Consider the following 14,125-nt stretch of genomic DNA (forward strand, 5'->3'; position numbering starts at 1 on the left):
AGCCACATGGGAGCTGCTGAGCAAAGGGCCATGGGAGAGCACTGAAGGCTCTCTTGCCCAAAAGACTTAGTGTATACTGAATACAGAGGGTTCTTCTCCACCTCATTGACTGTCCATTTATCATACAGAAGCAGTAAGTGATAACAGGTTTCTTTTAAAAAATGCAGCCCATGGTTATAAACTGCTGTTTCGGTTTTGTATTATTTCAGTTCTGTTTCATCATCACAGATTCTTCAGGCAAAGCCCGCATTAGCAGAAGTAAGCTATGAAACTAAAATCTCATGTGCCTGTGAGGAATGCTTTAATACTGAAGTGCATCACAAGTCAGAGATGTACAGATACTTGTCAGGCAGAGAAAAACGCAACAGCACTGGTTAGACGAAAAGCTAAGCTATTGGAGATCAAAACTGTACCTCTTTAGTTTCCCTTTAAAGGGATGCAAAATGTAGCTCTACATGCACAGGCACAAATGAATCCTGTTTGATTCATGCAGGAGGGTGTGTTTATTTTGTATAGTTAGAACTCATCGAATTACTTTGTGGGGCATATGCAATGGGCACATTTCATGTGATTTGCTTAGATAAAGCTCCATGGAAGACTCACAGAAGCATGACTCGATGCTGACTAGAAAGCATTTAGTTTGCTAAGAGCAGACTGCTCTAAGGAAACAGAAATTCAGGTGGAACAGGATATAATTGCTGCAGGTACTTTAAAACCACCAGATCACTTTTCAGATGACTCCTATGTAGTTAGCAACATAACAGATCTGCCTGCTGGAAGGGGCAAGACATAAAACTTGTTTCTTATGTCTCTCATGTGATATGGTAAGAACAAGCCCTACTGCCTGTGGAGGAAAGACAAAGCAGTCTGCATAGCCAAACAAAACTGTTGATCAGCCTGCTGGCATTTAAATCCTGTTGTTCTTGCTCTTCTTCCCTCCATTTTACAATCTGTTTTTGCTCTTGTGCAGGAGGCTAAGTCCCACCAAGGAGCCCCCTGCACAGTACAGTGTTGTAAGAATGTGCCTAGCATTATTGTGTGGACCAAACTGAAAACTCACAACAGCATTGTGGATTAAATAAGAATATTGCCTAAGGTTCAGTTGCTGAGACCTACTCTCTGTTTTTTTCACTTGCTTATTCTTAACAGAAAAACCAGGCAACTGCATGTGAAAGTTTCAAGACCAAGAGGCATATTCACCCTAATCTGCCTCTTTAAACTCAAGGGAGAGATGTTCTCTCATTATGGCTAGTCCCCTAAATCATTGCCAGGAGAGGTGGCAGGCACATAGAGCTGCCTGCCCCAAATGCCCAGCATTACACTGCTGTGCTCATGTGTTTTGGTTCAAAGACAAGAGATCAGATCTACTTGCGTTGACTGCTGTTGCAACTCTGAGGACATGTAGTATTAGTCCTGACAGGTAAGGATTTGCTCCTAGTGTTTTGGTTTTGACATGAGCAGATCTTAACAGAGGAAGAAAAGGACTTTCCCAGGTGGGAAACTTCCTGTTCAAGACACCTCCAAGGCAGTACCACAATACTCTGGTTACTAGTTTCCCATCTCCTCCTTTTTGAGAGGGTATCCTTTCAATAAGTCAGTCATTCCATCCCACAGCCAGTGCTTTCACCAAGTAGTAATTATTCAGCTCTGAAGTTTCTGCACAAATTCTCATTTCCAATTGCTTTGCCTGCCCTCTGAGTCTCCTTCTACTCGTCATGCAGCTCTGGCAACTGTGTGCTCAGAGCCAAGCACAGCATTAGCACAGCTGTAGGAGATTCCTACAGCTCAAACTACATTATACTGATTAAACCACTGTGGCTTCATATCTCACTGTCAGTACTTCTCAACTCTACAGTTTTCTGTCTTTCTGAATACCAGTAGTCTAATTTTTCCCTTCAGCTGTTGTATATGAGCTCAAATACAATTAGATATGTACTTCTATTGTCTAAACACTACCTATGGCTTTCTTCCTCCTCTGTGTGCCAGGTAAATATCAAACTACAGTTTCTCTCTACCCTCTACATTAGGACATCAGATGGAGTATAAACAAAAAGTGTTCACTTAGTTGCCAACATTTCTGGCTAATCACTAACCCTAACCACTGCTAACATCCTTCACCTCGTAAATGCCTGTATCAAATGCCTTACCTTTTAGTAAGGCATTTGATACAGATGATCTACATCTCTATACCAGATGAGGTCTTTAGAATCTTCTCAAATTATGTGTAACCATCAGCAGAACAAGTACCTTTTCTTGCTAAGATATATTACTTCCCCAGTCCACTAGCACATCCCTGGTGCTCTATCACTTATCTGAATGATTACCAGAACTACAGCAAGTCCATTAGCTGATTCCCTTGCTGACCCATACAGTAGATTATCTGGATTCCTGCTGTGCTGCAGTAAGCTCACATTTCACAAATATTTTCTTACTTGCCTTTTATCAGCTACTGCATTTCATCCTTATTGATTTTCAGCTGCCCCTCATTCCAAGTATTTTTAAATAGATTTCCTCCATTTCAGAGTTATCAATCTCAATTCAGTGCTCCTGTATTAATAGGCCTTTTTGTATTCCTTTCCCCCCAGACACGTTTGTGAAAGCTCTTCCTTCCTTATCGTGCTGGCTGTGGTTAATTTATTGTTGTCAATGCCCTTAGCTTTATTCTCTGAAGCTTATTTGCAGTTCATCTTTCTTCAATGTAAGGCTGCCTTGCCACTTCCTGCTGCATGTAGTGAAACTACAGAGCACAGGGTTACTATGATAGTGTAATGCTTTCTGAGGCTCGTTTCCCTTCTTCCTATCTTCTCTGCTACTAGCTTGTATTTTGAGATCTCCCAGTGCTGCTACTATCACCTGGAGGAAAAAAGGCAGAGAAAATTCCCTTTGCTAGATACTGGGCTGCTTCCTTTGCTGAGGTAGTGGAGGGTTTTTTCTCCTGCATGCAGCCAGTCTCAAGTGCTGCTGCCTGAGGATTAATCCAGGATCTCTTGGAAACCAAAACTTCCAATCATTCTTCAAATTAATTGTTGGTACCACACCACAGGAATTTCAGTGACTCATAAATCCTGTTATTTCAAAGTAAGGGAAGTACTTGAAAATATCACATGGAGCTTGAATGTTCTAGCCCATTTCACAGACCATGTTGTACTAATCGGGACATGTTACACCTCTTTGCTTGGACATTCATCTCCTGTTTCCTGTTTTAAAATGAAGTGCAGTAAGTGAGATCTGTGAGTTTGCTGCCACCTTATATGTGTTTTTATATGCCAGACCAGAGTATTATGACTTTCTGGAAAGCAGCCATATGTCAAACAAAAAAGCAGCTGCAAAAAGGAAAAGTTAAGAAAAATGAAAGGATTGTAGCTAAAAGGAAGATATTATTTAGCCGCCTTTGTACTTGCAAGCAACTTTGATATCAAATATACCAAAAGCAGAACAGGATGAACAGCAGAACAGCAACAGTGACAAAAAAGGAAATATAGTACAAATGTTGGGAAAGATTGCTTTGATCTACTAACAAATTGTTGCTTATTTTCTGCAGCTTAGTAAGCCCACTAGAACAATACCATTTCTTCCTGTTCTATCCTATCCTTATCTCTACCTCTGCAGCCAAATACACAGCTTGCCTTTTGCTAGCTAAGTCATATCACACTGCTCTCTGCCATCTTTTGAGACGGTCAGAAGCCCATTTGGGATGAAACACCAACTCTCAGTATCTCTGCAATAGTGATAGTTTTTCTTTTTTGAGGGTGGGAGAAAAGATGTATTGTTACCTAAATTGGGAATAGCTCCCTTGCTGTGAGGGTGCTGAGGCACTGGCACAGGGTGCCCAGAGAAGCTGTGGCTGCCCCATCCCTGGCAGTGTTCAAGGCCAGGTTGGACGGGGCTTGAAGCAACCTGCTCTAGTGGAAGGTGTCCCTGCCTGTGGCAGGGGCTGGGGCTGGATGAGCTTCAAGGTCCCTTCCAACACAAACCATTCTGTGATTCTCTATGTCTTAATGGCAGTGTGACACAAGACTTCAAAATTATCTTCTCTGCTGTAGGTTAGAATCATGTTTGAGAAGATCTGGCAGTGTTCTTTTGGCCATGTACAGATTAATCAGATTTTTTTTATGGCCTTACAATTTTTATTTTTAAATCCTCCCACTTAAAAAAGCTCTTGCACACTTTTGACCCTTGAAAGCTCTTGGCACAGCTTAACAGCAGTGGCCTACTGAGCTACTCTGGAGAAAGACCAAAGGCTTCAGTTCATCACTTAAAAAGTAAACTGCTTTAAGCTCTTGTGTAACACAGCAGCAGCAGCGAGGTACAGCAGCTCAAAAATCTTGCAGTGGCCTTATGCATAAAGACACTTCAACTTAGCCTGGGCATTTACCAGAGGTAGTCTGTCCTTAACTGTGACTTAGACTGTTCCTCTCTTTGTTTAGTCATTTAAGAGAATGGTCATTAGGAATAAAAGGAGAAAACAGCACAGGTGACTTCAAAATTATTACTACTTTATGTGTAAGGTAAAACCATCCACAGTCCTCTAAAACATGCCAAGGGATCCTTAAGGTTTATCAGCAATGCTTAATTCTGTACTTTTACCCTAAAAATATACTCTTGCCACATTAGAATGCTGTTTTAATGTAGTAGTAATAAAAATTATAGGAACTTCAAAAATCATGGTAGCTTTATGGTGCAACTGGGTTAGAGAATCACTAAAGCTTCATGGATGAAATGGGAAAGTGTGTATAGCATGTAATAGGATGAGTTCATGCTGTGATGGAATTCATCTGACAAGCCACAAACATAGTTTGTTGTTAAATAAATGTTTACAAAAGGGAGTATAACAACTTCTGTAAAGATGGGGGATTTCTGCAAATATGGAGTTTGGTATGGTTGTCAGTTCCTGTGTCAAAATCCAAGTAAGCCGAGTGAGCCCTGACAGATGTACCTGTCTTAGTTTGTACAAGTCTTACTGCTGCTCTGGAGATCCCACTTGGAAACACATTTCATAAGAATTAAATGGAACTCTGTGCTAGTGTATCAGTATTTTGTTTGTGAGCTGCAGGAAGCCTGACCTGGGTCATTAACAACAATAAAAACCAGATGCTTTATTTCATTTACAGAACAATTGCAAAAAGAGTAAATCATATAAACAGCCCAGTACTGTAGCATAATGTCTACACTGAGCATGTGGACTGAGGCACCTGGATTTCTATGACACCTGCAGTACCCACACAAATTGCCTATCATTCTAAAAGTTAAATTCATTCACACTATCTTAGTGCTATGGGCCTTTGGTAGGAAGCACAGATATAGCAGTCTTAAGTAGGGCCACAGGCTCCATAGCAAGAACTGAAAAGTTATCGTCAAGTGTTAAAGGGACAATCAATTTATTTATGTAGATCCTGGGTAAACTTTTGCTTTCCTCTTGAGGTTTAGTAAACTGCTAGGAGGGCCCTGATCAAGAACAAATGTTCTCTTCACCTGACTCTGTACCTCGTCTAGAAAATTTCTGACCCCTGCTTCATAGCATCTAGGCAAAATATCATTAATATAATTAATGCCAATATATACGCCCATCAATTTTGATAGAATTTTGTTGTCTGGTTCTCAATTCACATACATGTAGCGCATGATTTTACAATTGCTTGCAAAGTTTGATCAGAGATGTGTCAAAATAGCCAACCATAAGCTCCTTACTCATGATGGTTTCAAGGCTATCCTCCCCAACTGTATTACACTAATGTGTGCACTATGACCTAAAGCAGAACAGCTAACACCAGCTGAGCTAGATCAGCTGGGACAGGTAACTGACTCCTGGATGACAGGCAGATGTAGCTGGGTAGAGACCACATGAGACCCCTCTCTCCAAACACAGTTGTCAAAAGCTGCACCAAGTAAGAGGCAAATGACAAAGTGGTCCAACAACAACCAGTCTGGCAGTGCAGCTGTTTCTTTCTAGCATTCTATTCACAGTAGACTGTGAACAGCTCACCAAAGCACTTTTGCTTTTGACAAAGCCTTTTTAATATAGTTCTTGACCAGAATTTCACAGTACAGAATATAAAAGGGAACTTAAAATAAAATGTTCATTAGTTAATTTCTTGGGACGTAAAAGGTACATTCCAAAATAACTGAGAAACTATAAAATTCAGTGTTCAAATGTTTGTGCCTCTGAGTTTATCATTGCTTGGAGAAGAAACAAAATCTCGAGTTTGTTTACATCTGGATTTATTTTATCATTCAATCACAAAGTGGTGTAGTGAGGTATCAGAGAAGTAACAAAACTGTAATTTCAGAATAAACTTAAGTCCTAAATATTTATGAGTTCTAATGGTGGTGGCTTAAGAGGAATCTTTCCAATTGTAAACTTTTTTGCTTCGAATTGTTTCAAGTCTTCAGCTGACAGTTCGCTCTTTGGTGTAAATAACTTTTCTGATGAATTATTGTTTGTGACTGCAGAAGGCACTGACATTAAGGTCTGTGCAGAGGCACTGGCATTCTGTCCAAATAGAGTACTGCTTGAATGTGAGGGAGGAGTTGCTACTGGTGCACTAAAATCTCCAAAGACTTTAGGTGAAGTGACATACGAAGAGCTCACAGCAGAAGTAGTGCCAAACCCTGAAAACCCAGAAGTTCCAAAACCGCTAGTTGTTTCAGAAGTTTTAAATGAGAAGGAGGCTGCAGATGGAGCTGCTGGGCTGCCAAAACCAGCAGACTGGGATACACTAAGAGAGGACGTCGCACCAAATGCAGGAGGATTACAACCAGCAGAAGAGCTCCCAAAAGCAGGGGTGTTTCCAGATGATGCATTGACGAGACTGGAACTTGTTTTAAAGGAGAAACTGCTAACACTGCTACTGCTGCTGATCACAGGAAAGTCTGCAAGTATAAAGTTGATACAAAAAATGTTAGAATGGGCACGTCTGTGGTACTAACCACTGCTGTATTTCAGTAATGCAGAAGAAAAACTCAAAACGTGTAACTCTTGGTTCTTAATGCAGGGACTTACTTGACAACCCAAAGCTCAATGACTGCTGTCCTCCAAATCCAAAGGCAGGCAATGATTGAGTAACTGTGTTCTTTAGTTCGGATACCTTAAAAAAAATTACAAATATATAAATGAAAATAAGATTTCAAAATAGGGAAATGTCTTTCAATGAATACTTGAAGCAAAAATATAGTTGCCTAGTCCAACTTAATACAACTTAGACTAAGTTAGACACTGAAGACTTCCATCACAATTGCATGCTCTTAGAGTGATCAACAAAATGCTCTGTGCTTATACAGTATTCTCTCTAAAACACTCCAGAAACACAAACATATTACATATAGACTTTTTTTTCTGTCAGACAGTGACTCAAACAATCTCTTTGAGCTCTTGTTCCCATCTTTTACCTATTTCAGGGAGTGCTTTATGACCCTATGTCCTTGCTTTGACTTATCCTGTTCTCTCACCTTGCTTCTTTCACCGTCAGCATTGAAAATACCAAGGCAGTGTGATCATACTACTGAAACTTCAGGCACATCCTGCATATTCCACTTAAATCAACTTATTCTGTCTCCCTGGCTATTTAATACTGCCTTTAACCCCAGCATTCTTTTCTGACACATCTAGATTCATGAGAGTGTATCACCTTCTCAGGACAAATTACTCTTTGTATCTCCAAATTTTACCCATTTTCTCTCCCACCTATCTTAGCAATTTCTCATTCTGGCATTACCAAAATGCTTTATTTCTCCTAAGGTGGCCTGGAGGACAATTCCAGTCTGGTCTGCTGATTATACCTTAGAACAGTCACAGTCAGTGCATGGAAAAAATGGTGGGGTGGATACTAGCCTCTTACTATACATCTACATGATCAGATCCCAACCTTAAGCTAGGGTTGCTTACATATGGCTTGCAATGATAGTATTTCAAACCTGTGGTACAGCTGCTGCCTTGCTAACACAGAACCCTCCTGACTCACTGTTTTCCCTAGTTAACTAAAGGGTTTTACAATAGCTGCCTGAAATTCACCATTTTCATAACTCCAGACAAAGGTGGAGTTAAGACCCAAAACTGCATTCACGGAGTTTCATGTTCACCTGGCTCAGGCAGTGATAGAATATTCGGTCATGTTCCTATTGCCGACAAAATCACACAGATGGACAGACAGGGCAGTTTTCAAACTCCAATCATTATTTTCTTATGTAATTCCTCCTTACACCCTTTCCACCTTTGCTAACGTTCCCAGGAGCATTCTAAGATTACTGTCAAGGTCTTCATGCCACCAGTCACCAAACACTTTCACACCAAGTGCTTTTTCAAGGCTACAGTACCAGAATATAACACATCATAGTTGACATTTTCAGAACAGTTTATAGATCTACCATAAAATTGCCAGTGAACATAGGAATCAGACACTGTCATGTCTCAGCTATTTAGGTGCAAACAAGGATACCCTAGAAGAATCACGTATATGGGGTTGTAAAAATATCTTGCAATCTTCAAAGCAATACCTATTACCTATTTCTATAGAGGTAGTAGAAGCATGGTTAAATACTTTGATTCTACGGAGTATTTGTAAGTTTTCTTTATTAAAAACAAAGTGGCATATTCCAACTACCATGTCTTATATCTATCTTTTTAGCAGAAAGTAAAATGCAAATGCTAATTTGCAGGACAGTTTAGTAGGATGTGTCTAAAAAAACATGAATCTAAACCAACCACATTTGCCCAAGATTAATGAAAAGACAACATCAGGAACAGATATATTTTACCTTTCATTAGGACTTACCAAGGCTGCTTTTGTTGATGCATTTAAAACTTTCAGCTGAAGCAGCCGAGTTTTCCATTGGTCTGCTAACTGTTGGACAGAATTTATCTAAAAAGGGGGAAAAGAAAAGCATGTTTTTATTAGTGGTGAAGACTTCATAAAAAAGAAAATAAGAGTGACCTGACAACTGACAGAAAATTTCTAGAAATTTTATTAAGCCAAGAAGACAAGACTTTTGCTTTCCTGAAACTTCAAGGTAAGGAACTGCAGTATTTGTTATTAACATTGAAGTCCTTTAAATTCTCTTCCTATTGCCCTTAAATCAACTTTCTTTACATAGCAGTATGATTACAAAAAAATCTGTGGCTTTCTAAATCTAAGTTCTATCACTAGTTCTATTAGGCGCTTGGGGAAAAAAACCCCCACAACAACCCACACACTAAATATGTAAGTTTTAAGTATATGTGAAGAAACTTTTGAATCCTTGCTTTATTTCTGGCCTGTACACTTAGGTACTTGCTCATTAAGCTCAAGTCCTAAGAGTTGCTTTAGCTTCTCCCACATTTTCAGAAAAACCCCCACTCACTTTCATAATATTGTAGTTTAAACACTTTAATAGAACCAACCTTAAATTTTGCAAAGTTGAATATTTTAAGTCCTTAATTTACATCAGCCCATTTCATGTAATCCAAATGACTAAGGCACAGAATATATGCTAGCAATAAATAGTGCCCGTGCTTTGGTAACTATGATAAAAGTATTAAACAAGAAACTGGAATGTCTTAAAAATAACTTTCCAAGAATTTCAAACCTGAATTTCCTATATTTAACACACCTTATTCAAAGCTTGGCCTAAATGAATTTTCCTTAAAAATAAGCAATAAAACAAAAAGTGTCTTAAATGTCTGTACGAGTGGAACAAGTTATCTTTTTGTAAATAAATTCCTTAATTTTTCAAAAGAATCTTACATCGCAAACATCAATAATTCTTTTGTGTCTAGTCACATGCTGGAAGATCATATTGCTTGGTATTAGCTCTTGCACAACAGATTGGAAAATTTAGATTCTGGCCCAGATTAAGAATAGAAACATGCTTTGTAAAAAACATGTTGTACTTAAGACATTTTGTAAGAGAGTTGTATCATACAGTTGTCAACTACACATTGAGACTTGCACTTAGTGCTTCAGTAAGACCACAGATTTTTGCTTTCTAACAGCCAGGCAGAGTGTACTGTTTAATCACTGCAGTTCATTGTAATTGAAGGTTTGCTGTTGGGTTTTTCTTTTTTTAGCTTTATTTCCTGTCTCTGAAAATGCAATTTTGATAATTCTAAACACATGAAGCAAGAGTGGTGACAACAGCAATTCCTTCTGTAATACAGAACCACAGAGAAGAGGAAAGAGTGCAATGTAGCTTGAGTTAATTTGTACTTTCATCTATCCAGTAGCCTAATTCTTTTCCTGGCACAGCATTAAACTCTGCTAGCTTCCTTGATATTGATGGGACTATGGGGGAGGTACAATACATATAAATTCAAATACATTTATATAAAAACACATGTATTACTTCTTTTCTAGAAACATTTATACTCCTTTAAAGTATCTATTTTCAGCATTAATCTCCTGCAACAAAAATACGGAAAATAACAAGATCAAATACACTTCCCTGTGTTCTACCTACAGCACTATATAACCAGCTATAACAATCAAACTAACAGCATATGCAGTATTAAATTTTTGAGACAGTATTCAAGTGACTTCTACAAATAACACACAAGAGCAGGGACAGGACTAAGTCAAGGAATTGTCTAGACTGAGAAAAGACCACACATTTATCTGAAACTAGCTAAAAGTCTATTGCCACCTCTTCCTATAGGAGCTGATGTGTCAAGAGACTAGGCCACCAGTCTTAGAAGCTGAGATCTGACTGTTTGAGCCTGTGCTCTCAGACAGAAATAGGAAGTTACGGTAGAACATATAGACTAGCAGTTATTTTCACATTATATTTGGTGCTCAGTAATTTAAAAACATTTTGGCATTCTCATAATCTGCTAGAGTCTGGTAATTAAATGAGTGGAGAGTTGCCACCTGAAGAACAGTAACAAGTCCTACCCCAAAATGTGTCCACACAAGTCAGCATTTTAAAAATACTTACATAGTTCTGAATGTTATTATTTGCTCTGCAGTTATAATACTCCAGATGCAACTCTTCTGGTGAGAAATCTCGAAAGCCTGTAACAAGAGGATAATCAAAAACCTCTCCAAGAAAATACAGAGGGCAGTTCTTCAATAGGTATGAAGAAATGGGCCATGGTACATGATCTGTAATAAGTCAGTCACAGCTGGGGACACAAAAAGGATGCATTACAGAACCTCAAATATGTGAATGTCCAAAATGAGTTTGCCATAACCCAGCATTCCTTTCTGTTGCACCACAAAGCAAATCATCACCTTGCAAATGGTTCTGCAGAGTACAACAGCATGGACAAGTGTAAGAAAAATACTAAGCAGCAGCAATACATAGCACTAAAAATATTACCTACCTGAGACATTCAGCTTTTCTTTCACTGGTGAATACGAAGAAAATATCCATTGTCCTGAAGATTCCCAAGTTTCCATATCTTTCACTACACTTTCACTAGAAAACAAAAGAAAATAAAAACACAGGTGAAGGTGAAAATATATGGTCAAAACAATACCACCAGAAGCAACTGCCTGGTTTAAATCCAAAGCCAGATTCAAATACCTGCTGCCATGAAAATTAATGAAGGAAGGCACTAGCTGGAATGAACAAGAGAAATACTCAGTTATCTGTAGGAAAAAAAATGCACTTATGTGGCAAGATACATAAATGTCCCTACAAAGCATTTTCTTTATCATCTGACTGCAAGTAAATCAAACAGCATTGTAAAAAAGAAAAAATAAATCCCAAACCAGGCAATGTATTTTTAGTTCTTATATGGCAGATGCTGTCACTGAATTTCCTTGAAGCTGCAGATCACAACAGAATTTAAAACCTTCTCAATACTGGTTGATTTTACAATATAGATGAGTGTGCACATTATTAAATAGCAAAATTCAGGGGAAAAAAGAGAAAAAGTGATGTGTTCTATACAAGTATTTCGAAAAGAATCAAAAGTATAATAATCCAGACACTGCAAACTAGCAGCACCATCAGCAAAAGTAAATCCAAATGTAAACAAACAATGAATGGTTAAAAAACTGAAATGGACAAGCAGATCACTACACAGTAACAAAGATTGTAAGTATTTTGGATGTTTGTAACACAACACACATTCATGTTTGAGAGAGTGAATAAATTATCTGTTAAGCATTTTCTTAGTGTATCTTAAAATACAATGGAAAGTAGTTCCAAAACCTTGCTTCTTCAGGAAATCAGCAATACTACCTGTTGCTTCTCATCACCTGCCCTGTAATCATCTTGAACCTGCCAGTCATTCTCAACTGACTCATAAATAGATGCATGTGAAACCAGGTTTCAGTAGTTTTACTACTGGAAAAATAATTTGTTATCTTAATTGTCAGGAAAATTAAGTCAAATTGTTAATTTTCTCAGATTGTTGTGCTTTGTTTTTTTAATGGTTGAGATGCTGTCCAAGGGGCTCTGACCCCTTCTTTTTAAGTACTGACATCTTTGTTTCCTTCCTTATCTTCCTGCCCATAACTTACAAAACCATGCCACCTTACTAATATGCAGTTGTCTGGCTGCCCAATCCAGGTTCAAAACAAGGACTGCTTTCTTCCCATGCCCACATAACTCAAGAGAACCAAATGGAGCAGTGTTTTCTATGGTTCTTTTTACACATCCCACTTTATTTCTCACAATCATGTCCTCTACATTATTTCTAATAAGCCAGTAAGCTTTCAAACTGCTCATTATAAATGTTTTCAGTAAGACAGGACTATAACTTACAGAAGTCTCTCCTCTTCATCTCTGTAGCCATCAGCAACGTTCTGACTGTTCCCTAATACAGAAAATCTGTTCTGTGAAAAGTTCGCATTTCCACTGCTGCCACCTGATGATCCAAAGCCAGAGGAGGCAGAAAGTCCTCTTCCATAATCTCTGCTGCCACCCCACACATTAGACTTAAAGGTAGATGGCTGGATAACATTACTGTGTTTCTGGTTAGCGCTACCCCATCCTCCTCCTCTGCTTGTACCTTCCAATTAAAAAAATGAGAGAAACAACAGAAATTTAAAATCATTAAGGTATTAAGCAATGTAACATCAACAAAAACTGAGTATAATTATTTTTATGGTGGCAATCAGATGCTTAAAAGGAAAATGTAGGTTGTTTCCTCATGAGTTCACCTGATTATTAAGTAAGCTTAACCTAGCGCATTACCCTGCTTAGTTCTGGTATCATAGGTAAAGAATTCCTCACATCACCATAACAACAACACAGGGCATTGCAGAAAAGAGACTATTTCATTTTTGCTTATGTTGTTTCATAAAGTAACTACCCCAGAAGTTAAAGAATGAATTTAACTCACAGTACCTTTGCAGTAGGGGCTCCTGCCTGCATTGCTATAGCTGAGGCTCTGCACATAGCTAAGACCTCTCAAGTCAAGTTTTGAGAACCGGGACCCATTTGTGCGTTTGACAGGCAATTCCTAAGCCTCCTTCAACAGGGGATGAGCAAGGACAGCCGTACTACTGTCCTGACACGACTGCATCCGTCTGCTCCCCGTCACGTCTCCCGCGTACCAAAAGCTTCCAGAGGCCCATATCCCATTCGAACTAAACTACCGTTCAAAGGGTACAACGCGCAGGTGCTGGAAAGTCGCTCGCTGTTCTTACCAACAAAGTTTCCGGAGTTACCATCCTATTTCCTCCGTTCCCATAGCACAACTTGCAGTACCTCTGCCAGAACCCAACCCCACAAGCGCCAGCGCAGACACTACCGCCGACAGCTCAGGCCAAGAGCTGCAAGAGCGGGGCCGCTTCTAGGCCCGGCCAGCAGCACAGAGGGGCCGAGCTATGAGCTCTCAACAGGTACCTCAGTTCCCGTACTACCCCAGGCCGGAGGCTGCAGGCCTCAGCAGGCCGCCGCGTTAGGGAGTACCTTGGTAGGAGGTGGCGGAGGCCCCGTACCGTCCGCCGCCGCGGGGATGCTCGTTCCAGCACCTCTCCCCGAAGCGGCAGCGGCCCTGCAGGAAGAACTGACAGATGGCCATGGAGACCCGGCCGCACAGACGTCACAAGATGGCGCCGAAGGGGGAGGAGGCAGCGTCCCGGCGACAGCGCATGAGTGCTCCCCGGGCACCACCCCGGGCAACTGACGCACAGCAGGCGCGACAGGCTCGGAGCGGCCTGAGGGAGCGGGGCGGGGTCAGGACGCGTGAGGCCGGCTGGAG

General features: G+C 39.9%; 1 protein-coding gene across 2 annotated transcripts; it reads right to left on the reverse strand.

The window, feature by feature from the left end:
• Positions 1-6,202: 6,202 nt before the first annotated feature.
• On the reverse strand, positions 6,203-14,020 carry NUP42 (nucleoporin 42). 2 transcript variants are annotated; one of them, XM_034061759.1, is made up of 7 exons: positions 13,834-14,020; positions 12,682-12,928; positions 11,291-11,385; positions 10,903-10,979; positions 8,769-8,855; positions 7,001-7,085; positions 6,203-6,870 (listed from the first exon to the last, which is right to left on the reverse strand). In XM_034061759.1, exons 1-7 carry the CDS (start codon positions 13,943-13,945, stop codon positions 6,302-6,304), a joined length of 1,272 nt encoding a protein of 423 aa, XP_033917650.1. In that variant the 5' UTR covers positions 13,946-14,020; the 3' UTR covers positions 6,203-6,301. The 2 variants fall into 2 exon arrangements, with proteins under 2 accessions (XP_033917650.1, XP_030909388.2); XM_031053528.2 differs by lacking the exon at positions 13,834-14,020 and adding an exon at positions 13,267-13,377.
• Positions 14,021-14,125: the final 105 nt, after the last annotated feature.

This window comes from Melopsittacus undulatus, chromosome 1 (assembly GCF_012275295.1).
Source record: "Melopsittacus undulatus isolate bMelUnd1 chromosome 1, bMelUnd1.mat.Z, whole genome shotgun sequence".
Classification (NCBI taxonomy): Eukaryota; Metazoa; Chordata; class Aves; order Psittaciformes; family Psittaculidae; genus Melopsittacus; species Melopsittacus undulatus.

Bases quoted from the DNA above. Each gene is read 5' to 3' on its own strand.
- NUP42 (XM_034061759.1), bottom strand. From the start codon at position 13,945: ATGGCCATCTGTCAGTTCTTCCTGCAGGGCCGCTGCCGCTTCGGGGAG. The intron at 11,386-12,681 runs GTAAGTTATAGT...TTTGTTTTCTAG, and splicing joins GATGAAGAGGAGAGACTTCT to TGAAAGTGTAGTGAAAGATA. The intron at 10,980-11,290 runs GTAGGTAATATT...CTCTTGTTACAG, and splicing joins AGAAAAGCTGAATGTCTCAG to GCTTTCGAGATTTCTCACCA.